This window comes from Canis aureus, chromosome 35 (assembly GCF_053574225.1).
Source record: "Canis aureus isolate CA01 chromosome 35, VMU_Caureus_v.1.0, whole genome shotgun sequence".
NCBI classification, from domain to species: domain Eukaryota; kingdom Metazoa; phylum Chordata; class Mammalia; order Carnivora; family Canidae; genus Canis; species Canis aureus.
This window is the reverse complement of record NC_135645.1, coordinates 4,083,864-4,108,816: the sequence shown is the minus strand read 5'-3', so window position 1 is coordinate 4,108,816 and position 24,953 is coordinate 4,083,864. Positions and strand designations below refer to the sequence as shown.

The 24,953-nt window shown below is 46.7% G+C and overlaps 1 protein-coding gene across 23 annotated transcripts in view; it reads left to right on the top strand.

Annotated features, from left to right (window-relative positions):
* The window catches only part of KALRN (kalirin RhoGEF kinase), a 660,095-nt gene that overhangs the window by 184,705 nt on the left and 450,437 nt on the right, over nucleotides 1-24,953 (top strand). For 22 of the 23 annotated variants that reach the window (XM_077884356.1, XM_077884355.1, XM_077884353.1 and 19 more), the window contains exons 2-3: nucleotides 6,571-6,645; nucleotides 13,854-13,968. In XM_077884356.1, the coding sequence (XP_077740482.1) occupies nucleotides 6,571-6,645; nucleotides 13,854-13,968 (190 nt within the window). Of the gene's footprint in view, nucleotides 1-6,570; nucleotides 6,646-13,853; nucleotides 13,969-14,145; nucleotides 14,165-24,953 lie in introns of those variants that run through there. The other variant, XM_077884359.1, reaches the window with a different exon arrangement.

The window sequence follows — 24,953 nt, the reverse complement described above, 5'->3', positions numbered from 1 at the left end:
CCCTGAGCTTCTGAAGGTACCCGCAGGCACATCTTTACTGATGCCTTCCCAGGAGCCCGCCCTCGGGAGGTATCGGGTTCAGAGTGGGATCGCAGAGCCCACCTACCACCTCCGTGCCCCCCTTTCCATCATTCGCTAACCCTGCTTTTCTGTTCAGCCAGTATGCTCTCTCCATCTCTGGCCCGTGACCTGCTTGCCCCTTCCTCTCTGTCTTGGCTGGTGCCACTTGCCACCAGGACACTGATCTGTGGCCCGTACTCAAACCCTGGTTCAAAGACCACCTTCCGGGGGATCTGTCCCTATAAGTCGCCTCCTACTCACACCACTCTAACTCTCTGTCTTCTTAGGACCCACATGTTTCAGTCCAGTATCTCTGGAGTCTCTTTTGTATGACAGGCACTGTGCTAAGTGCTGGGGGTAGGGCCAAGGGTAAGACATGGCCCCTACCCTCAGGGCCTTGGAATCCGTTAATGGTGAGTAGAATGAAAATATAGGAATGACTTCGAAGAGATGATGAAGTACGAGGCACAGTCAGGGATGACTCCACTTGACAAGAAGATTATGGAAACTGCACAGAAGAAGTGATGGATTTGAGAGAAATTGAAGAGGTGGAGTTAGCAGAACCAAGCGAGTGAACTGATATTTGGAATGTAGGAGTGGGAGGGGTCTAGGTGGGTCTAGGCTCTGTTTGGGTTTGTTAGCGGGTGATGGCACCAAAAACCAGGATATGGGGGATAAAGGACAGCCAGGCTGGGGGCGGGGGGAGGGTCTTCATCAGAACCTCAGAATTGTAAATTGTTTTTCATACCAAGACTGGCAACCTCTTGGTGTCACGGGAAATGGGCACTGGGTATTTTACTGGGCTGAAGACTCTCAGAGGGCAGAAACCGGGTCTTCCCTGCAAGGGAGAGAATTGCCTGAGATGAGCACTGTGATCTCATTAGATGTGGAGCTCCTAGGTAGGGGCACCTCTCCTTCCTCTGTTTCTCATCCAGTGTTGCCCAGCGTTCAGGGCTGGGAGTGGAGAGTGCAGGTGCGATGAAGAGTCATAAACCGACCGACTCCTTGTCCTCCAGGGCCATCTCAGAGATGGTGTCTTGATCTGTAAATGCATCTGAGTCCTATATGACTCTGAGAGCAGTTAGAGAAGGCGGGGCTCTGAGGGTTGGGGTAGTGAGGAAGATTCGTTGTGAAATTAAAATATCTGGTACATGAGAGAATGGTTTAAGCCACCAAAATTCTGAGCGGTTTGGACAGATGTTGTTCACAACTACTCCTACCGCCATAAAATAAGACATGGTCCAGTCTCAGTGCCCTGGTGGGGGAAACTTCTCTATCTCTCTGATAGCCTTTTCACTCCAGAGCCGAATCTGGGTGACAGGTTCTAGGGTAGTGGCTGACTTTTTGGAATTATTAGGCGGTGGTGAGGGGTCTTCCCATGGTGGAGGTGGGAGGGGTGACGGGCAGCACTAGATCAGATTTTAGAGGCTCTACTTAGACTAGACTAAAGGATGTTTTTACCTATCTTTGTCTCTGAGGCAACTCTGGAATAGAAAGACCTACTTTAGTGTGTAGATCTTCCTTAAATGCATCGTGTATATGAGTCACTGGGGTTTCTTGTTAAAATGCAGGTTCTGATTCAGCAGGTCTGGGATGAGGCCTAGATTTGGCATCTCTAGCAAGGTCCTAGCTGGTCAGGTGATACTTGTTACTTTGAGTAGCGAGGCTTTAGGGCTGACCTTTCCTTTGAGCTCCCTTGCACTCTGTTCAGGTGATGTCCTATCTCGGATAACAGCTCACTGTCCTATCTGTATAGCTGCCTATCTCTGCCTGCAAGCCCCCTGGAGAGTGGGGTCTGCTGCTTATTTGTCTAAGTACTGCCATGCCTCACATAAGGCATAGCACATAATAGGTGCTCACCGAAGAACTGATGAAAGAATGACTCTGAAAGAGGAAACAGTCCTAAGTATGCCCAAACTAATAAGGCTCCACCTCATGAGCTCTTCGAATTCTCAACTGTAAACTAAACATCTTCTGTGCACCAGTCCGTTGGTGACTCAGGGCCACTTTGATCAGGGCCTCCATGCCGGACACATAGGGATGGAGTGGAAAGAGGAGGCCGAGGCCTGCCTGAGCATTGGTGAAGCAGGGTCAGGCCCACTTGAGGCAATGAGATAATAATAAAATACTTACAGTGAGTGCACATTAAGGGAGTGTGGCCTAGAACGAAAAGGGAATAAAGAGCAATGTATGGGTTAGGTACCCTAGCACCTTGCACCTCCAAATGCTCAACACTTAGCTGCTTGTGTCTTCACTTGTTGAGATCAGCATCGTTTCCTGGATGAGGCTAGCATGGAGCCCAATGCATGCAGTGGCCCTGGGGTACTCACTGCCTTCCCGGAGTCATGAAGCAACCGATAGAGGGCCTTTGACCCAAGGGCCAGCCCTGCTGTTGCGACGTGGGGCCCTGCAGAGGCTGGGAGCCAGAGTGGTGGAGGTGGGCGCTTTCCCGCATGGGGAAGGCTGACTAGGAAAAGTGAAGGGGAACAGGCAGCAGCAATGGAAGCATAACACCGTTTGGAGCAAGGAGGAGGCAAAAGTGGGGCTTCGAGAAGTTCCATGCTGGAGATCCTGGGGAGATGGCGGTGGTAATTTTTACTTCCCTAATAGATGTGGAGCATTTCAACTTTGCTAATTAACCGAACAGCAGGCTTGTAATTCTGACAGCAGCAGGACACAAATGGGGTGGGATTAGTGCTGAATGAATGCCAGCGAAGCATGCCTTTGTCCTTAAGAGAAAGCACGGAACTCACGTTGGGTCAGGTCCATGAGGGTGCCCTCTGGTTCTTTTTTTCCTACAGTAACTCCAAAGGCACCAGGGCTTTAATTTCTTCTCAGGATTTCTTGAGAGCTAGCAAGGGGCCTGCTGTTTCAACAGGCACTTCTTTGAAAGGGGGAAGCTGATCTGTGGTTGGTCTAGAGTCTGTAGGGTAATAGTGCTATTATCAAATATACCTTGTATCAGAGATAGGAATTGCAGGTCAGGTCGGCCTGCCTCCTCCGAGGTGTGTATGCCTTACAGAAGTTCTCCCATCACTAGCCTTCCATTCTGGTACCTTGGGATGTCCGCACAATGGAGTGAAGTGTCTTGGGCATCCCAGTTCCTGAGTTGATTCCTGGAAAAGAACACCCTGGGAGGCCAGCGAAGAGCTGTTTTATCTTCCCAAAGCACACTGAACCTTGTTAGGGAGTTCGTTTCTAGGACTTTCTCTCAAAGCATATTGATCTGATAATCCAAGGATCTGAAAGGCCAATAAATATGAAGAAAAGGTTTAAAAAAGTCTCAGACTCTCAGAGCTGAGCGGGACCCTGTAGATCATCTACGCAGATCACCAGCACCTGGTGTGACAGATGAGGCCGCTGACCTCGCGCATGTCACTTGAGAAAGGGTTACCATTTCATTCATTTCTTTATCCTTTCATCAAATATTTATTGAACATTTTCTATGAGTCTGCCCAGACATGTACCTGATAGTGAAAACATGTTGCTATTTCATTGGTCCTGTTTGAATTCGTGTTCGATGGACTTCCCCTTTATTCTAGAGCCCGACAGCTGGCTTCACAAGGGCCTGGGGGAATTGATACATAGGACCTTCAGCCAGAGCAAATAGGTTTTCTACTCAAGGTCGCCAACTTCTGAGCTGCTGGGCTAATTAGTTTAGCTCTACTTGGCTTTACATAACGCATACATTGTTGAAAAGTTGTTTGTAATTCAATTTTTGGCAAATGAAAAACTAACTCAAACCATTAAGGCAACTTTTATTTAAAGAGACCCTGGAGCAAATCCTTTTATAATGTGAAAAATCTTGTTGTTGTTGGAAACGATTATCCCCAAGTTAAGGATTTTGTAAATCTAGATACTTTAGGTTTTCTTATGGTAGACTCACAACCTGGGAGGTAGTTCAGCTGTGCTCTCCCCTAGACCGGGGAATACTCTGGCCTGGGAAGAGGAAGCCCTTGGGATCTTGGACCAGCCCAACCCAAGATACTGACATTTACTCCAGCCAATTGCCAATGGTTGCAAGCTGCCGGGACAAGCCACTGCCTTTTTCTCAGGCCCTGGAGTCTGGAGGGGAGAAGAAACAGGTGGGGCATGATGAGTGGACTGTGAGGGATGGAATTCAGAGCTCCCTCTTGCTCTCCTTCCGTGAGTGCAAGCAATGAGGGGGTAGGTGAGGGAACCTTTTGCTTCCATTATAGCAACTTCCGAGGTCTTCCTTAATGTCTGGGGACTTCATGGAATTAAAGCCATCTTGCATACTTTAAAGGAAGTAGGGGAGAGGAAGAGCAGTAGGAAAAATAGGACAGGGGTTTTGGAGAGAAGGTTGTGTGGATTCTTGTCATACAGTAAAATCTCATTCATTTGGGCCTTGATCTTTTTTTTTTTTTTAAGATTTTATTTATTTATTCATGAGAGACACACAGAGAGAGAGAGGCAGAGACACAGGCAGAGCGAGAGAAGCAGGCTTCATGCAGCGATCCTGATGTGGGACATGATCCCAGGTCTCCAGGATCACGCCCTGGGCTGAAGGCAGGCACTCAACCGCTGAGCCACCCAGGAATCCCAAGCCTTGATCTTTTTGGATTTATAAATAATCTGGAAGTAGATGGGACTGAACTTGAACCTTTCTTATAAATTTTTTCCTATAGCAATTACTAGTGTATGTAGTGGTATAGAGGGGAATGTCTTAAAACTGATGTACACATATATTTCATATATGACAACAGAGGCATCATTCTACACAAACAATTCACGCATCAGCTAGAGATGATCCTTGTCTGCTTGGTGCAGCCACATAGGACTCTTCCCTGCCAAGGAAACTGAAACATCTTATTTCATGAAGCTGAAAAAAAAAAAACCTATATATTTGTAAATTCTATAATAATTTACATTGATCCTAACTGGTTTCTACTAGTGAGATTTAAGTTTTCCTGTGTTGGGACACAAAGAGTGTAAAGATCTGTACAAAACAATGCTTATAGTTGGAGTTGTTTTTTCTTAATTTTTTTTGTCATATTTTTTTCATTCTCAGAGTGAGCCTTGGAGGGGGTTCTTCTGGCATTGGGTGCTGTGGGCCAGCTTGTAAAGAGAAGCAAATGATGAATAAAAAGGCTCAGTGTATTTATGTAGTGAAAAATGGAGAAGGAATAGATGAAATGGTCAGAGATACTTTGGAAATTTGTTTGGGGTCAGGACATAACCCCTGACCATGGCAACTGGAGACACATCTTTCCTCCTCTTTGGTGGAGCATGCAACTGGTTCATTTCCCTTCCCTAAGCCAGTGATTCTAATCTTGGGCTGTTACCAGAATTCCCAGGTGAGTCTCTTGAAGCAGTAAGGGTTTAGAAGTTAAGAAAGCCCTGCGTGGGACCATCCTTCCCAGTACGTTTCTCTGCAGATTGTCAAACTGGGACTGTGAGGTAGTAAGCCAAGTGGGGAAAGGCACTAGGACGGTTGCCTGTGGTCTCTGGTTCTGTTTCACTGAGCTGACACAGAACCTCCTCTCCTCTGGGATCCTTGTGTGTGATAGCCTCGTGCTGATGTACAGCAGAGATTCCAGTTATAGCTCACAGAGTGTGGGCTGGCTCTCCCTGAGGGTCCTTGTAGGGTGCTTGGGTTAAATGTAAGGGCGCAGTGGGCCGACCCGGGATTTTATATGTGTGTGTGTGGTGGTTGGGGGGGGGGGGGGCTTCTCTTCCCACGTGCCTTGAACTCACCAGGTTGGGTTGTCCTTTGAGGTTATTGTTTCTCGTGGCACATCATTATTTTCCATTCTATGTGAGCCACAGGCCTCTGCTTCCAACCCCCTAACAGGAAGTCCGCTGGACCCCAGAGGGGACTTTGAAGCTGAGGAGCAAAATTTAGGCAGAGAATGAATTGCTGAAGAAGGGAGTGCATTTCCTTCCCAGGAGACTGATGTCTCCACACCTCCTGTGTGTTGTGGACTGGTGAGGGTGACATTGAGGGGGAGGAGGAAGAAGGGTATTGCATTCAACTTTGCTTCCCACTTGGGGATATTGTGATTTGCTTGTATAATTTGTATAGTGAAAACTAAGAGTCACTGTGCCAGGTAGAGGAAAGGCAAACACAATTATTTAGGGCATTGTGGTCCATCTTGATATTAATTATCCTGTTCCATTGGTATTCACTGAGTGCTTACCGTGTACCAGACACCATGCTAGGCAAAGAGGTACAAAAGTGGCTTTTAAAAAGCCCCATCGTCAAGTTGCAGGGCTGTGGTTGTTGCCTGCGAGGCACGGAGCTTTGTATATGTGGTGGGGGCAACCTGGACCGTCCTCTCCCTGGAAGGGACACCTCTGTGGCCTGGCATCATGTGGAAGTGTCTTATCTGTTGTGGACCTTCTCCTGTCCCACTGGGCTGGGCTGTAGCACCTGAACAAGGCACAACTTTCTGGCGTGTGATGGGGTTGGGCCGCTGAGGGAGGGACCCAGGGATTCATCCGTCTGACCTCTTTCATCCTGATTCCTTCTGTTTTGTCATCCCACAGGGTCTTTTCGGAATGATGGTTTGAAAGCTTCTGATGTCCTTCCTATCCTAAAGGAAAAAGTGGCCTTCGTGTCTGGTGAGTGTCTGTGGAACTTTGGTCCGAAAGGGACCTGGAAGGGTGTATACGCACATGAGTGTAAGCAATCACTTCTTGGTGTGTGAGAGAGAAGTTGGGGCGGGGGGTGGGTGGCATTTGGAGTGGATGGCTGCATCCTTGCTCCAGGGACAATCAGAAAGAGGAGGGAGAGCCTGGATCCCAGCTGGGTGCTCTGGGAGACGTTCACAACCATAAACCTGACCTCACCTCACCCTCCCAGGCCTATCAGGTCCCTCATGGGCCTCTATGGGAGGTGCTCCAGCTGGAGGAGTCTGTTTACCTCACACATTCCCAGAGGTTTTATTTGGGTTCATCTCTGAGCCGATCATGGGTAGGAGATTAAGATGTTTTCTAGCTCCTCTTTATCTTTCCTTCTTGGCAAAGGGAACTCAGTTGAGTGTTTGTATTCATTCATTTATTTTTCTGAATCATGACTTGCAAATATTTATTTCCGACTTTCTTCTCCAACTCATCTGTGCACCTGGATCTTTTGATGTCTGATTCAGGGGTCAGCAAACTATAGCCTGTGAGCCAGCCACCTGTTTCTATAAGTAAAATCTTATTGGAACACAGCCACGTGCATGTGTTTAGGTAGTATTAGTTTCCTATTGCTGCTGTAACAAGTTACCACAAATTTGGTAGCATACAGTAATAGAAATGTATTCTCTCATGGTTTGGGAGGCTGGAAATTCAAAATCCAATTTGCTGGTCTGAAACCAAGGTGTCAGCAGGTCTGTGCTACTTCCAGAGGCTCTTTTTTTTTTTTTTTTTAAGTATTTATTTATTTATTTATTTATTCATGAGAGACAGAGAGAGAGAGAGAGAGAGAGAGAGAGGCAGAGACACAGGCAGAGAGAGGAGAAGCAGGCTCCATGCAGGGAGCCCGACGTAGGACTCGATCCCAGGACCCCAGGGTCACGCCCTGGGCTGAAGGCAGATGCTCAACCGCTGAGCCACCCAGGTGTCCCAACTTCCAGAGGCTCTTAAGAGAGAGCTTGCCTCTTGCCTCTTGCCTCATCCAGCTTCCGGTGACTGCCAGCATTCCGGGGTTTGCAGCCATGTCACTCCCATCTCTGCCTCTGTGGTCACATTGCCTTTTCCTCTTCTGTCTGTATCAGATCTCCCTCTGCCTCCCTTGAAGGAAGATACCTATAACTGCTTGCTCACATAACCTAGGATAATCTTCCCATCTCAGGAGCCTCGACGTAGTCACATCTGTTGAGTCTTTTTTTCTAAATAAGCTAACATTTACAGGTTGCAGGGATTAGGGCCTGATATTTTGGGGGGCTGCTGTTCAGCCTGCTACGGGCGGTGTCAGTGGCTACTTGCTAACTACAACAGCAGAGCCGAGTAGTTTCATCAGAGCCCAGATGGCCATGAGTTTAAATTATTTACTATCTGGACCTTTCAGTTTGGTGGCCTGTGATATAATTGAAGGCGAGCTACCGGGGCGCCAGCGTCACCCTGGGCTCCATCACAGGCCTCCATTATAGACTCTCCAGCAGGGGCTGGCCTGATGGCAATGCCCCATCAAGGAGCACATTGAAAGAAACACACCCCAGTGCTCGTGCCTTGTGGACTGGGCCTTTGTTTCTGGATAATCCTGATTGTCTACAAGGAGTGGTGATAGAGTCAAAGGGAAAGAGCAAATACAGCCCGCAGTATATGGCTTCATTCCTCAGGTGCTGCTTGGCCTGGCTGATGGGCAACAGAGAAAATGGAGAGAAGAAAGAGAGAGAGAGGAGGGGCTTGGGGGAGGAAAGACCAAGCAGCAGGGGCCTCCTGCCTACTGAGAGGAAGGTGAGACACTGATGATTCAGAGTGTGGAGATTGTTGTTATTGTTACTATTATTTGTAGCAGCAGCAGCAGCAGCAGTAGTGATACCTGTGCTTTACTGTTGTGGCCGCGAGATGACACTGAGAAGCTGCCTTTCCCCGTTAGTGTCAGGTGCTTACACATCTTAGCAGGTAGTGAAGCCGTCACTGAACGTGTTGCAACACAGGCTGAACCGCCCCTTGGTGGGACCCTGGGCAGTGATTTCAGGGTGGGTAGAAGTGTAGTGAGACAACCTGAAAAGCCTTTGTACGCCTGGATCGGAGTGCTTGCTGGACATGTGGGAGGACCCTGCGTGGAAGTCCGGGGGGCCGCTGGGCAGCGCTAAGCCGCTGCCTTCCAGGACGCGGCCCACAGGCCCCTACTGCTGACTCTCTGCTCCCGAGTAGAGCCCCATCACTTCGTTTCTTCTTCTTCCTCCTGGTGGCCCTGAGCCTCATTTAACCTGATGTCCTTCTGTCCCCTGGGTATCCTGCTAATCCTCGCATTTCTCTTGTGCCCAAACAAGCACTACCTGCAGTGCTCTATCCATACCTTCTGCCAGCTTGAGCCTCTCCTCTCCTTCTCAAGCCAGTTCCTACTTTGCCTCCTCCAGGAGGCCTTTCTGGCTTGAATGCAGAGCCTCTGAACACCATCCTGTCCTGCGTCAATGTAGGACATAGGAGTGCAGATACAGTACATTCTGACATGGGAACCCTTGTTTGATTGTTTATGCCTTGTTTTTTTCTTTTTTTAAAAAGATTTTATTTATTTATTCATCAGAAACAGAGAGAGAGAGAGGCAGAGACACAGGCAGAGGGAGAAGCAGACTCCATGCAGGGAGCCCGACACGTGGGACTCTATCCCGATCCCCTGGCCTCCAGGATCACACACTGGGCGAAGGTGGTGCTAAACTGCTGAGCCACCTGGGCTGCCCCCAAGCCTTGTCTTTTCTCATGTAAATTAAGCTGGACCCCTGAGGCGGGGGCCCAGCCAGCCCAACTCTAGAGAGTTGTCCTAAGGGAGCGCACAGGAGCAAGGAGCCGTCCAGCACAAGGCAGGTAGAAGTCTGCCAGGGCAGGAGCAAGGGGGCTGGGGGTGTGCATTCACACCCTTGTACTGATGTGGGCTGAGCAGTCTTATTCATCTGTGCATGGTGCCAGGAGCTTTTGGACTTAGGGAACATTGTCTTTCCATGCTGGCGACGGATGCTGAGGATGCTAGGGAGACAGCTGGCTGCATCTAAAAAAAAAAAATAAATAATAATAAAAAAACAATAACAGAAACAGGAAACAAACCAGTAAAGCCTCTTATATCCTGAGCTTTTAAAAGAAAAGAAACACAAGAATAAAACAAAACAAAACAAAACAACCCAGAATTAAATAATGCAGTGTAGCAATCGCATTTCTTTCTGAGCAGGAAGGTGGCAAGTGGAGAAGCAAAGCGTTGGCTGTGCCTGCCCTCCTCTGCCAGTGCCCCCAGCGTGGCCAGGGAAAAGGAGCCTGTGCTGCCATGGGAACGCACATTTGGAATAATCCAGCACAGCCCTACAGCTTCTGCATGTGGGTGTGTGCACGTGAGTGTGACAGGATCTGTGGCTGTGCCTCAGGGAGCCTCTGTCTTTCCAGCCCGGCCGTCCTGCTCTGCATTCAAGACCTGGGCATTCCCCCCCTTTGCCCCCTCTGGCTTCTTCTGAGCGCATGTGTGCCCCCCCCACCCCTGAACAGCACCCATTTGTGCCTTTTATCCAGTCTGCTTGTACAGAGCTCATCTCACCTCTGTGACCTTTCTGTGCACTCACACCCTCCTTTTGGCCACCCCTGATGTCCCTCTCTGCCTCCTTATCTCCCACCAACGTTATCTGTGCGGCTGCTGTGCCACAATCTTATGGGCAGAGCAGAGACGTGGACCCAGGTCTCTCAAAGTGTGTTCCATAGAACAGCAGTCCCACAAGATGAGCCTCAAAAAAAGAAAAAGGGGTTCTATACTCCTAAGTGTGGGAATGCATATCATAGCTGCCTCCTGGAGGTTTGCCATGTTCATGAAAGCACATGTCTATTAAACACATGAAACCATCTCCCGAACTACAGAGTAACCTCATTCCCTTGGGGGAAAAAAAAAATCATATATATCCATCGACATCTTGCAGAACTATTACTACATGGACCAAACTTTTGGTTTAATTCCCTTGATGCATTTTCTTGTTTCCATCTACCCTCCCACTCCCCGCCTTCCCCAGTTGCCCTAACTGGAGCCTGATAGCCCCTGAAATTTTTGAGCACTGTCCCTCTTCTGGCTCAATCAGGGAAGCCTTAACTACCCCTGCTTTTAGCCTTGTCTCTTCCCCGACCTTGTCCTGCGCTGCCTCTAGGGAAGGGGATCAGTGTCACTTCTGGAACATCAGACCGTCCGTCCCCTCCTCCTTCTTCCATTTTATCTCTGTCCTGAAGTTCCTGGAACCAAAGCCTCACACAGGCAGGCCCACAGCAGGAATGAGGTGAGTGAAGGAATGGCTCTTTTGACGACTCTGCAAGCATCTGTATTGCCTTTTCAAAGCCTGGCTACTTTTGTCTTGCACCCTCTCAGATCCACCTCCATGATGCGCACTGACGTCAGCGGGGGGTTCTCATTCTTCATCTCTGTTTATCACCCTCTGTAACTGCAGTACCCATGTCAATGATCCATTCTCCTACACATTCATGGCGGCTCAGCCTTCTTGGTACCAAGGTTTTCCACCTCCTTACCTTGGCCATGCGTGTCCAAGACCTTAACTCTGACATGTGTGTCTATGGCCTTAGTGCCTTACCTTTGATCCTTTCTGATATTCCCCTATACATTGGGAAAGGATGGACAGCAGATGAGCAAAACATCTGCTGTCCCCTCTTCCCTGGGAGCTCATGATCCAGCAAGACATTTCCTCCCTTCCCTGGGCCCTCCCCGCTTATGCACGCACTAGCTTGATTTGCCTTCACTCAAGTGAGAACCTGTCATGGACACCATGGCTAGACCCCAACAGAGCTCTCACCATGCCCGAGGTCCCTGCCTCATCCCTCTTAGCCCACCTCAACGCAGTCCTGTTGTTCGTCCCCTAGGGATGCTGACCAGTGACGGTCTGCTCCCCTTTTTCCCAAATACCTCAAGCCTATCCTGGCCCTTGGTAGGTGGGCTAGTTTGCTATTTTACCTGAAGAACAATGTCTCCCAGGTAGGCTGACTTCATCCCTCTCCTTAATTTATCTGTTTCCTCCTCCCTCTCTGATTTCTATCAGTTTGCTTCAGAGAAGGGGGCAGGACCTCTCTCCCCTTGCACCCGCTCTGAGGCCTCGTCTACCCAAGGTCCCACTCTTTCCAGCACAATGGCTTTTTCTCTCTGCTCATTCCTCTTCTGCTTCCGACATCCTTATTCTTACAAGGTTATCTCCTTTCTGACAAACACCTGGCTGATCCTGCTGCCCCTTCTCAAATCCCTATCCATGCTTCCTGAAGGGGGTGGGGGCTGTACTGCTCCAGGCTTTCTCCCCTCTTTCCCCCTCCTCTGCCATCTGGAACCTTGCCCAGCCATATTTATGAAACTCTTGTTTCCAAGGGCAGAACTAGCTGGCTCTAGCTTAGGAAGTACAGTGTCGATAGTCGTCCAAGCTCCTTAGTGAGCCTTTGCCAAGCAGACCAGCCTTGGCTCCCCATGTTCTCATGGCTCTACGGTGTCCATGGAAGGTCAGGAAGAAAGGCAGAAACTTGCAGTTAAAACCGTCCAAGGGTGGAAAATCCTTAGGGTGGGTCAAGGCTAGAGAGGAAGGGTGAGGGTATGGGAGATGCTCCTAGTTTTGGGAAACCTTCCATCTAATCCTTCTGCTTCCTTTTCTTCATGTGGAAGGCAGTTGGGAAGTGGGGATCATTTCCAAGGCAGATGAGTTGGGGGTGGCTATTCATACAAAGAACTAGGGCCTGTGGTATGGAAGGTCTGGAGCTGGGGGCTCAGGTCCAACTCTGTGGTATATCTACACAAATCTGCTCCAGTGTGGGGCTGGGGGTGGTGGTGGTACCGCTGAAACATTTTTTTCCATCAGGGCAAATTTCTCAGTGGCCCTGATCTTGTTTGACATTTTTTTCGTTGCGGCCTTCTTATTTCTTCTTCAAGAGTATTCTGGAAATGTTCGGATTTTGTTTGTCATGCCTCCCTTCTGTCTATGGCTTCAGGACCCCCCAACCAGAGGGAAACATTATTCATGAGCCCACACTTGGGTGGGGACTCTGGGAGGCTCCGTCTTTCTTTGAGAGAGCTCCTTCTTCAGGGCTGATCTTTAAGCTTCTTTTCCACTGTTGGTGATGGCCATGCCAATGCCTCCTCCTTGTAGTACATCCCCTTGAGGTCCCCACTCTGGAGGGTGTCGGGGAGCAGCCTGGGATGTGTGCAGGACTCTGTGCTCATGACACAGAGGTTTTCTTCGTGTAATAACCAGTGCCTGTAAAGGCATACCTTAACTTTGTCCCCCGTGACCCTCCTGAGAAACTTCGTCCTGCTTCCTAATCATGGTGCCCATTAAGGAATACATTTTTAAATGATGACAATAAATAGCGAATAGAAAGTTTAGGAAAAAAGTGGAAAGAAAAAACAGCCACGTGAAATCCTAACCTTCTAATGGCAACAATGATCATCATTTCACTATACTCCTTCCTGCTTTTTTTTTAATGTGATATTTAGAAAACATTTATAATCATAGTGCGTACATATGCATTTGCAGTGATTAAGACCTTGAGCATCCTGGTTTCTGATAACGATTCCCGTGCTCCTCCAGCAGGACTGACAGGTGGCACCTCAGGCAGGCAGGCAGGCAGGCAGGCAGGGGTGGATCTTTGGTTGTGCAGAGAACACTTAACATCTTTTCTATGAATCTAAAACCCTCCGAGCAGTGATGTCCTGGATGGATGCTTTCAGGCTTTCTCACCACGGTAGCCAGTGAATCCTGAACACTTCTGCCTCACGGAGATCTGTGAAGAGAAGCGAACTGAAGGTTAAATTTCCGAAGCCCACAGCTGTGTTCTCCATAGGAGGAGGCATCGCCGCCTTCCTGATCATCTCCCACTGGTAGAGAGCTTTGCATCTCAAAGTGCTCAGTCCTCACGGCCACCCTGTAAAATGCTCATCGTTGTTTTCATCTGCACTTTGCAGTGAGCTAGTAGAGCAGTCAGAAGACTTGCCCAGGGTTGCACAGGTGAACCATGTCCGAATCCCACGCCTTCACCTAAGCAGTGACCGTGTTTCCCTGGGTGCAGACTTTCTGCCTGTTGCCACCCACACTCAGCCGGACTCCTTCTTCCTGTTGGCCACACTTTCTGGCTGGTTTTCCTAACTGCTCTCCTCTTCCTCCCTGCAGGGGGCCGTGATAAGCGAGGTGGACCCATCCTGACCTTCCCTGCTCGCAGCAATCATGACAGAATAAGACAGGAAGACCTGCGGAAACTCGTGACCTATCTGGCCAGTGTGCCAAGGTGAGGTGGGGGGGAAGGTCCTGCGGGGGAGGGAGCCGAATGACGCTCCATCCTGCCAGGGGCCCCGTTGTTTCTGCCCTTGAAGTGGATTCTCATTATTCCTGGAACAACATCACCCACAGTTCACCTTGTTCTCATCATTCCCATTGTCACTGCTGGGATTCATTTTAACGGAGTGCGAGCCCTGGGCGCGGAGGTGAGAGCAAGGACAGGGCCTGGAGCGGGAGACGCTGTGGCCTGGGGAGGAGAGTGGGAAGTGGCCAGTTTCCTTAGGAGAGTGGGAAATCTGGCAGAGTCCACTCTGGCTTGTGCAATGGATTATTTTCAAAACCTCTGGCTTGTGGATATGTTTATGGCTTTTGGAGTTTGCAGCAAATAGCTCCTCTTGTGTCACACAGCTAGATGCAGCCCTCAGCTCAATCTAGGTCACCATTTTCAACAGGGCTAATGCTGTCTGCAAGGGGGATGAAAATCGTGTCGGGGTTAGGGGGGTTGGCTAGTGAAAAGTTTGCTCTTTTATGTTTTAAGCACAGATAGACATACTGTACCTAAAAAGGCGTATATTCATGATATTAAAATTTCATTGGGTGGGGGCGCCGGGGTGGCTCAGTGGGTTGAGCGTCTGACTCCATTTCGGCTCAGGTAATGATCTCAGGGTCCTGGAATCAGGCCCTGAGTTGCGGCCAAGCTCAGTGGGGAGTCTGCTTGGGAGTCCCTCTCCCTCTGCCTCTCTCTCCACTTATGTGCGCTCTCTCTCTCTAAAATAAATAAAAGTCTTTCTAAAAAATCCATTGGATGGAGCAGTTAAGGAAAAAAAGCATTAAAAAGCTCATTTGATGCAGGGAATGATGATAGTTTTAACAGGTTGAGAAACACTGGTTTCTGAGTGCTTCCAGGTGGTACTGGCCACATTGGTGGTGGAAAGAGACATGTCGAGGACATGGCCTGTAGCTTTTAAGAAGGGAGATGAGAGGCCTTTGTAGACTCAGAGATAAATAGCATGTGAGAGCTCGAATAGCCCTGAGAAGCAGTCTAGGCGACTACGTGTTGTGTTCTGTTTAGGAATCAGGGTTAGTGGCCATGAGAGCTGCTCCCAGGATATCGATATGTGCCAGTGGCAGGCCTAGAACTCTGCCCTCTTGACTCCTGCCCCAGGGCTCTCCCATCCTTGTGCTTGGCTAGAGAGATTTCTGTTCTCTAGACTTGGTGGAGCTGGAGCCTGTCAAGTGTTTGTTGTGGCAAATAAGAAGTGGTGCCTTGGGCCTTTGGAATCTTATCTCTGAGCATTTTATAGGAGAATTAGTAAAGTACAGAGAGGAGCTCCATATTAAGCTCTGCCTCTGCTGGGAGACCTTGGATAATTGTTGAAAGTGCTGACTGGGGAGCCTGGGTGGCTCCGTCGGTTAAACTTCTGCATTTGGCTCAGGTCACGATCTCAGGGTCCTGGGATCGAGCTCCATATTGGGCTCCCTGCTCAGTGAGGAGTCTGCTTCTCCCTCTCCCTCTGCCCTCCTCCTGCGTGCTCTCTCTCTCTCTCTTTCCCTCTTGCTTGCTCTCTTTCATAAATAAATAAATAAATAAATAAATAAATAAATAAATAAATAAATAAATAAAATCTTTTAAAAAAGGAAGTGCTGATTAGGTTCCTGAAGCAGGTGTCCAATGAGGCAAGCACTATTTAAAAGTGCTATGAAGGAGACAAATGTAAAGGGATCGGTGGATGGTGATGGGCAGGTGGCAAGGGGGTTTAAGAGCAGTCATCCAGTTCTTTGGAAGATAGACTAGAATGGAGAGCCCGGAAGAGCTGCAGCAGAAGACTGTGCACAAACATGTCAAATAGTGTCTATTTTTTTTTCTTTATGATATCCCGTTGGGGGCCAGGAAAGAGATAAAAGTTCTTAAGTTCCAATGAAAGGGATTTGGGTTAAATCCAAAGAACTTCTAAACTTTGAGTGCAGGAGTCTTTGGGTGAAGAGTAGAGTAGAATACTTTTGCTTTTTTTCTTGGAGATCTTTGTACAGAAGAAATATTCCCATCTGTCTCAGACCCAAGGAGATGGACTAAATCACTCATGATTGATGTAGGTAATTTAGCAATTTAGTCATCTAGGAGCTAAGCAGTTTTAAAAGCACCTTTCCCCAGTATATTAGTAACAGGCATTTTCTAAAGCAATTTACAAGAAAAGTTTTCATGAGGACCCATGATGAACTTTCAATTCTTTAGAGCCAGAAGAAATTGGGGTCCCAGGAGACATGAAGGGGACTTTTTTTTTTTCTTTCTGGTATGTTTATCACATCCCTGCAGCTGATGCACCCTTACCTTCTAAAGAATAGAAGGTAAAAGAATTGGAAGAATACTTTTCTTCATTCTGATTTGCTAAGCAAAGACAGGACAATATATATTGGAAGCAATTAAAAAGGAAAGATTTCTGCTGGGTGGAGGGGAATGAAACCCAAGAGGGCCTGAGGGGAAGGTCACAGAAAAGGAGAAACAATGCATTGCCATTGAAGGAATATACTAGATGCAAGCTCCCTGCTTCTCAGAGAGTGGTCCCAGGCATTGCATCCCGTGCCCGTGAGAACAGAAAAGGTTCTTCCCAGGTTCTGGCAGGTGGGAGGCAAGAATCCCCTTGCCACCTTCTTCAGTGGGAAGAATTGTTCTTGGAGGCCTTCTGCTTCTGTCCCGAGGGTCTTTGTCTACCAGGAGCGTGAGCACCTGGCAAGTTGCGGAGTTTACCAACCAGTCACCCCCACCCATCACTTCCTAATTCTGTTGGCCCCAAGTTCACACAGGACTACTGTTGGAAACAAAACCTGAAACAGGATTGTTCCAAAGACAGTGAAGTCTGAGGAGGGAAACTGAAGAACTTCAGAGGTCAGATAGTGTTCGCCACTCTTCTACCCAGCCATGGCTTTGGGAAAGAAGGGAAACTACGAAAATGATTAGGCTGAAACTAGATTAGGCTGATGATATTGATGAGAAGAAATGATCTATTCTGGGTCATGGCCCAGGGGGGCTAAAAGACAGGCTCCTGTTGGGGTAGAGTGTACCCGGCAGACTTGTGTAATCATCTGTAGGTGACATTTGATGTTCATTTATTCATATATTTATTAATTCTTTATTTAACAAATATTTAGAGCCTCTACATGAGCATTCTTGGTGAGCAGGAACAGACATTTTGATAAAGTTAGGTAAAAACTGGGTATTTCCCCACCCAGTGCAAACCAGTAGCCATAATGGGCGGTACGATATGTGACTGTGCTGGTAGCATAAGAGATGAGCTGGCCAGCAGAAGATAAGCAAATAAGGACCAGTAAATAATGAAAGAAGATCCTGGAGTCTCAGGAACCAGTCATCTTGAGGGCCAATCTGGCATCAGTCTAGAATAGATGATTAAATAGATGGTTGTGAAAATTTAGAAATGAACAGGAAAAAAATAGTCCCACTACGCTCTGTGAAGGCCAGGCCACTTCTGGACCACTGCGTTCAACTCTGCAACACTGAGCCCTGCCAGTCCATTTTAAGAATGACATTGACCCCTTAGACTACTGTCAGGGGAGCAGCATATTGAGGGATCCACATTCTGGGTCTCTGCAGTTGAAGAATTGAAGGATATTTTCTGGCAGGAATGAAAATGGAAGAAAAGTGGTTCCTGACGCCAGGTGTCAGGAGAACTACCCCAAAGAGGAGGGAGGAGACAAGGTTAGAGAATGGGACTCTGACATGAAGGGCCCGCCTATGTGGGAGCTGTGCAGCAGTCTTGCCGCTGTCTTTGGAGAAAGTGAGCTTCCTGTCCGTGGAGACTGGGTGACCTTCTGTTAGGGAGGCTGTAAGAAGAATTCTTCCATTGGACTGGAGGCTGGATTGGATAATTTCTAAGAGGCTCTCTTGTCCCAAATTTTGTGTTTCTGATATTGGGAGAAAAAAAAAACAACACATCGTAAAATCTAGGACTTCAAGAGTATTATTCCCCCCCCCCCCCACCCCCGGCCTTGAACATACGCTTCCTTTCTCAGGCTCCCTAAGTAAGTGAGGGCCTGGAATTTCACTTCGGATGGTGTCTATATCTGAAACCCTAAGAAAATTGCTTTCTAGGCCTCTTGGATTCAGGATAGGAATTTAGGGGCATCACCTGGAACCAAGGATCATCCTAGAGTGTGATGATTTGGAACAGTCCTAGTTAGTCTTTGGGGATCCATCTTGCCCTAAGGTACGTCCTTTCCAACTTCTCTTTCATGCTCCTGATGGGTTTGAGCACCCATCTCCGGGATCTACTCCATGCTTTCTATCATCTTCTGAGGAATCACAGACCATCAGAGTAGGAAGAGGCCTGAAAAGCCTTCCAACTCAACTTGCTCCATTTACTGAATTCAACAAATGTTTACTGAGTGCCTACTATGAGGCAGGGCCTGGCTAGGTAGGTATCTTGGTGAGCTCTCATGTTCTCTTTTCTGACTGTCATCCATGCTATAGTCAGCTAACTTTCCTATCCTTCTTGTCTGCTATCTGCTTGCAGCTACTTGTACATGAAAGGAACAGAAAGGAAATACTCAGATATAATCAGCTGATGAATGTTCCTAGAAATTGAGAGACAGGATAGCGCATTTAGCCTGAGAGTAAATAATTGTCCAGGCAGAGCTCACAGTGTGGATAATCTACTCACTGTGATTATTGAGAGTTGACCAAATGCTGGAAATAGGAATGTCTAAGTAGCCAGTAAAAACAAAAACAAAAACAAAACATATATATATCCTGGGTTATTTCTATTGCATTGAATTTCTCCTATTCATCGTCATTGTTATCCTGCTTTGTCATGACCATCTTTCCGCTGCTTCTAAGGGCACCAATTGTTAGCCCCTTGATGTCTCTGCCACTTAATTCTGCTCTTAGCAGTGCAGCTGAGATGTTAAGTGTTCTGGCAAGAAAGGCAGATATACTGGTGAGGCAGGATGACAAGGAATTAAGATGGGATACTCTGTTACGCCAATCAAACCAAGGTGCCAATATTCACAGCTTATTATTTGATAACACTTGCTTTTGTTCTACTGATTTCAGCAAGAGATGAATTGGGCTTATAGCCAGCACTGTCTTTGTGCCGCATCACCAGAAAATAGAAATTCTCAGAAAGAGCCAGAAGGACAGTTAAAAGATGAGTTAAAAACTGCAAGGGTTTCCTCCCACTATACTCAGCCTTAGAGAGCCCCAGCTATCCAAACTGTCATCACTGAGTGTGTTTTATTGCAAGGGCCTGTTGAGATGTGTTGTTGACATCCTGCCCTTTGTTCTGGGATTGTCAATTAAAGGAGGATATGGGGAGTACAGATAGAAGGTCCAGAAAATAGGACCAGTGAGAACATTGGCCTAAAACTTATACCTTTTCACATTCATTTTAAATTTATTTTGTGGGGCACCTGGGTGGTTCAGTCCATTAAGTGTCTGCCTTTGGCTCAGGTTGTGATCCCAGGGTCCTGGGCTCGAACCCCACATCAGGCTCCTAGCTTAGTGGGGAGTCTGCTTCACCCTCTCCCTCTGCCCCTCCCCACCTCTTGTGCTCACTCTCTCTCTCTCCTCTGTCAAATAAATAAATAAAATCTAAAAAAGTTTAAAAAAATAAATAAATTTAGTTTCTTGCTTATGTCTATAGAGAGCTTATAATGTCTATTAGAGTTCCCAGATTCTACACAAATTTGAGCAATAGCAGTTAAGCGTCCCTCTTGTTGAGCTGTGTGTAACACAAGTCCTGAAGAGCAAATAGTGTTCTACTCTGCTGCTGGGGAACAAAAAATCACAACAGTAACTACCCTCATTAGCCATCACCTCCCTTGGAGCTGTGCAGACCTTCACAGTGAAGGGCGGAGAGGTGTCCTAGAATAGAAGATGCTGAGGTTCAGATCCCAGCTCGAGGACTTCTCAGTCCGGAAGCACATGGCCTTGCAACCTGGGCAATCTGAGAAGAGTTTAATGAAGGCACCATTTACAATTCTGCAGGCGAGGAACAGGGAAACCAGGAAGGTTTGGATCCCCAAGTTATTACAGAAACTAGAAATAGCAGGGAGGGGAGATGCTGCTACTTGTAGGCCTGAAGAAGCAAGATGGGGAGTGGTTCCCAGAATCTGGAGAGAGACAGCTGTGTGAGAGGACTGCCTGATGGAGCTGTGGCCTTGGGTGATGCCACGATGGGAGGCAAGGGGAACCCATACTCTTATTTCACTGTCCTCCCCTTCTCTAACCTCCTGCCATCGTTTGTCGTTGACTGAATGCAGCCAGAGCCAGTGACAGGGAGCCCATTGATGCAGTCCATGTGGTTCAACCTCCCAGGGCATCCAGCTGAGGGAAGAGGATGGAGAATGGATTTGGAGGGGCAAATGGAAGATATCTGGCAGAGGGTGAAAACTTGGGCATGTTACTCAACATTTCTGGTCCAATATTCTGATTTTTAATTTAGGAAAAGAATGCCCGTCTCACAAGGGTGTGGTAAAGAAATTATGTAGCCATCTCTCTGTAGCACCCAGGCACTCAGTACTTCTCAATCTGTCTCCTAAAGACGAATAATAGGGTGACGGGCACTGAGGGGGGCACTTGATGGGATGAGCACTGGGTGTTATACTAAATGTTGGCAAATCGAACTCCAATAAAAAAAAATAAAAATGGGGGGGATCCCTGGGTGGCTCAGTGATTTGGCGCCTGCCTTTGGCCCAGGGCGCGATCCTGGAGTCCCGGGATCAGGTCCCGCATCGGGCTCCCGGCATGGAGCCTGCTTCTCCCTCTGCCTGTGTCTCTGCCTCTCTCTCTCTCTGTGTCTATCATAAATAAATAAATCTTTAAAAAAAATAAAAATAAAGAGAATAATAATTATATATGCACATACATATCTAGTAATATTTGCTATATATTAAGGAATAGATATAATGTATATGTAAGTTATGAACCATAATAATAAAATGAACCCCTGAGAGCCCACCCTCCAACTTCAGAAGCAGAGTATCACCTCTCCTTTAAAGCTACCTATGGCTCCTCCTCACTCCAATCCTGCTTACATTCCCCAGAAACAACCACTATTCTGAGTTTTGTGTTTATCCACGTCTTGCTTTTTTGGTGTAGTTTACCACAAATTTTCATAAACAATATATTGTTTAGTTTTGCTTGTTTTTAAGTTTTATAAAAATGGTATCATACCGTATGTTGTTTTCTTTGACTCACCTTTTGGAACTACCGTGATAGTCGCCAACATGAATTCTCAAATGTGATTTTGAGTGGGGAAAAGGCACTTAATGGGTCCAACCTCTGGAACTGATCTATTAAGTAATAAATAAATGCTTTAACCTACATTATTGCACTATTATAAGTATTTTGCATCTGCTGATATGCATTTTGAAGCTGGTTTACTTTCTTGACTGTGCCGTCACTGGACTTGGTGGGTCTGGCCAGCACTCAGCTCTGTTGGAGCTGAAGGGCCAGAGGGTCTCTTGGAAACCCTGTGAAAAGCAACTGTGTGTGTGGCAGAGGCAGAGCCAGCCGTGATACTTCAAATGTAGAGTCAAGCACTTGTGATTCCCTGGAGAACTATAACCTGGATGATCAGAGGCGGAAACCATGTGGTCATGAAGTAGCTATGGGAAGCAGACCTGGTTATTCCAGGAACCAGTGATTGCCTTTAGGTGATAAATCAAGGACCCCGCGTTGGACCAAGCATTCCCGATGGAGAGAGGAATGTCGTTTGTCTTGAGCATGTTGTCTTCAATGTAACCCTTGGAAGGGACGTGGATTTGGTGAGAGTGGGGCTAACAGTAGCGGACTAGCAGAGGAGGACACGTGAGCTTGAGGGAGAGTGCTGATCCTGGAAATGAGGAAGGGGGTTCCAGCCCAAGAAGAATGAGCCCAGAAACTTCTGTTCTAGGGGAAGAAATGGACATGGTTGCCGACAAATTTCCTCCCCTGTAAAATAGGCATAAAAGGATTACTAAACACAACAGTGGTGAGGATTACACAAGAACCCATGGACGGAGCCCAGCCCTGGACTTGGCACGCAGAAGGGGCTGCTGGCAAACAGCAGGTCTTTCCCTTTCCTTGCTTGAAAGTGGAGACTTTGTTTTGCCACCTGTCCTCCCCTGCTCCTCGTACTGCTTTGTCAAAGTCTGGCTCAGGTTGATGATTTAGGTTAGGATTAGAGCTAGCAGGAATGGCAGTGATAGCAGTGAGGTCACACCTAGCAGACATATAAGAAACGATGGGAGGATTAACACATCCCTCTTGACCTCTTTTATTAGTTAGAAAACCACTTCTTTATTATAGAAAATAAGTGCAGGAAAATATAAAGAATTACAGTAAATACTTGTAACTCTACCGTGTAGAGATAGGAACAAATATTGACATATTTCCTTCCAAGTTTTATTTAGAACTTATAAAAAAACAGAATTGAATTATATGGCTTATTTAATTTTGCTTCTTGTTTCATTCCACTTTGCATTATGCCATGAGATTATTTTCTTAGCATTAAACACCTTTTATGCATAATAGTGTGTCTTGGGGTGCACCATGTTTTAATTAGCGCTGTCATTAGTCATCTAAGTCATTTTCGTTTCATGGCTATATATAACTCCCAGTAAACACCTTTGTGTATAAACCTTTGTCTACTTTTCAGATGGTTTCTTTGGGATAGATTTGTGGCAATCACAGACTTTTTTTTTTTTTTTTTTAAGGCTGGTGATTCACATTGCCAGATTGCTTTCCAAATTTCCTAATTTATATTTCCAGTATGCCTTTCCTGAGACTTCCAAGTCTTGACGTTTCTCCAGATTTGTTTATTTGCTCATCAATCACCAGGCCTCACTGTGCAAACAACGTTATTGCCATCATTAAGAAGCCCTGACGTAGTGCCACGTGTTACCCACCGAAGCCTGATCCTGGATTTGAAAAGAGTGAAGGGGTTGGTCACAGGGCCTGCCATGTGGGGGCCTCTCAGGTCAGGAATCTTTTTGCTTTCCTGAACTAGGAGGCCTCTTCACGGGAGCCATACATTAAAGTCTGGATCTGACATGAAATCTAGAAGGACTTCATTGCTTTTTGCCCACAGCGAGTTTTTAGTTTTGCCTTTGGATGTGTTTCAGCTCATTGGCTGGTGGTGCAGTGAGCTCTTGCCTTGGCTCAGAGTGGTTGTTGACCTCCTCTGTGCTCCTCTGCACTGAGGACATGACCTGCCTTCCAACTTAGGTCTCCTTGGAGTCTGTCTCTGGGTAGCAATGTTGCATGAGCCTCCAAAGCTTAGGTATGGCCCCGTGTTTTCTGCCTTAGGCTGCTGAAGCTTAGGCCTCACCCACATCAGGCTGATTGGGAAACACACATTTCTGATGCCACCTTGATTAGGGTCATTTCAACATGTCAGTCGAAATAAGTCCCAGGACATTCAGGTCTTCCTGGAATTCATGCTAGGGGATTAGGATGATTTAAATTTAGCTCTGACTTATATGTCCATGTTGGAAATAAAGGAGTTCCCTGAATATACAGATGCTGGAGAGACAGGCTAGTGCTAGGGAAGAAGAGTATATTTTTCACTTAGTAGGTTCCAGATTTGGGGCAGTTCCCCCCTGCTCTACTATGTGATTGTTTTTTTAACAATTTTTTTAAACAATTTAAACAAAAATTGTAAACAATTTTTTAACAATTACAAACAATGTTTTGTATTTCTTACTTCACCTGTCATTGGTTAGGTCTTATCATGTGCCCTCACTGGTGTTTGAGGTTGTGTACATTTTAGGCATACGTTTTATTATGTTATAAAACTAATTTTGTAGAGAGAGCCTTTATTATATACTGGCAAGTTAGGTATGCTGCCACCAAGTGGTGGAGTACCTCTGCTCAGCTACCCAAGGACACAGGGCTTTGTTAGGTGCTCTCAGTGGTAATATTCTTCTTTCTCCTCATTAGACCTTGGATTTTTCTAGGCTTTACATTTTTTTTTTTTTTGAGGCTTTGCACTTTTAAAGTTTTATTGAAACACTGAAAATTAAGTAAGCACTAAGGAACAAAATTCTTTTCCAACTGCAAAATGGGTTTAATATAATCTTTCTCAGAGGACTTATAAGTAGATATTCAATAAAATAACATTTATAGAAGTATTTAACTGGGTATATGAAAATTGCCAGTTGAAACTAAGAATTTTATGGTGCTGGGTTTTTTTTTTTTTTTTTTTTGCGGGGGGGATGCCTAAATGTGGAATATCTATACCAATCTATACCAATTCTTTCTTTTATGAAGTCAAATCTTTTCTCAAATTGAAAAAACAAAAAACAAAAGAAATTCTTTCCATTGGTCTGTTTTTGAGTCTTAGGTAGATTGAAGTCATTGTGCCCCAATCATACTTCTCTTTTGCAACTTCTTCTGTCCCCTTCGCTATTTCCATCAGCCACAAATATTAACGATAAAAGTCTTCATTTGTCTTTTCAAACCTTCCCTTCCAAGACAGTTTCCTGTCTCTGAACGCAGAAGATAACAAGACAAACGCCACTACCTTGGCCTTCTTGTTGCTGAGAGTATAACCCTGGTGACTATGCTCACTAGTTGCAAAATATTTCTGTACTGGTTTGCCACTGGGACTTTTGGTAAAAGAGGAACATCACCCCTGTTCCAGTCCATCTCATCTCTTCTCAGATTGCTTTAGATAAGAAAGACTTCTTAAGAATTTCTTTCTTAAAAGCTCAGCATCAGTACTTAAGCAGTTCGTATAATCTGAACAAAACTTGAAAAAGACTTTGGAATCTGGAAAACTCATCATAAAGTGGTGATGGGCCCTGTCTCTTCTTCAAGTTCTGACTGTCCATAAACCTTTCTCCTGGATGGGTGGGGAACCTCTTGAGGGCAGAGATGGTGGGCCTTGTTTGATGGGTGAGTTTGGAGAGCAGCACCTCACAAGCTGGCTGATCCCTTTAGACTGGGAGCTTCCCAGGGGGTGCAGAGCAGCGTCTCATGCCCAGAGCCGTTGGGGCCAG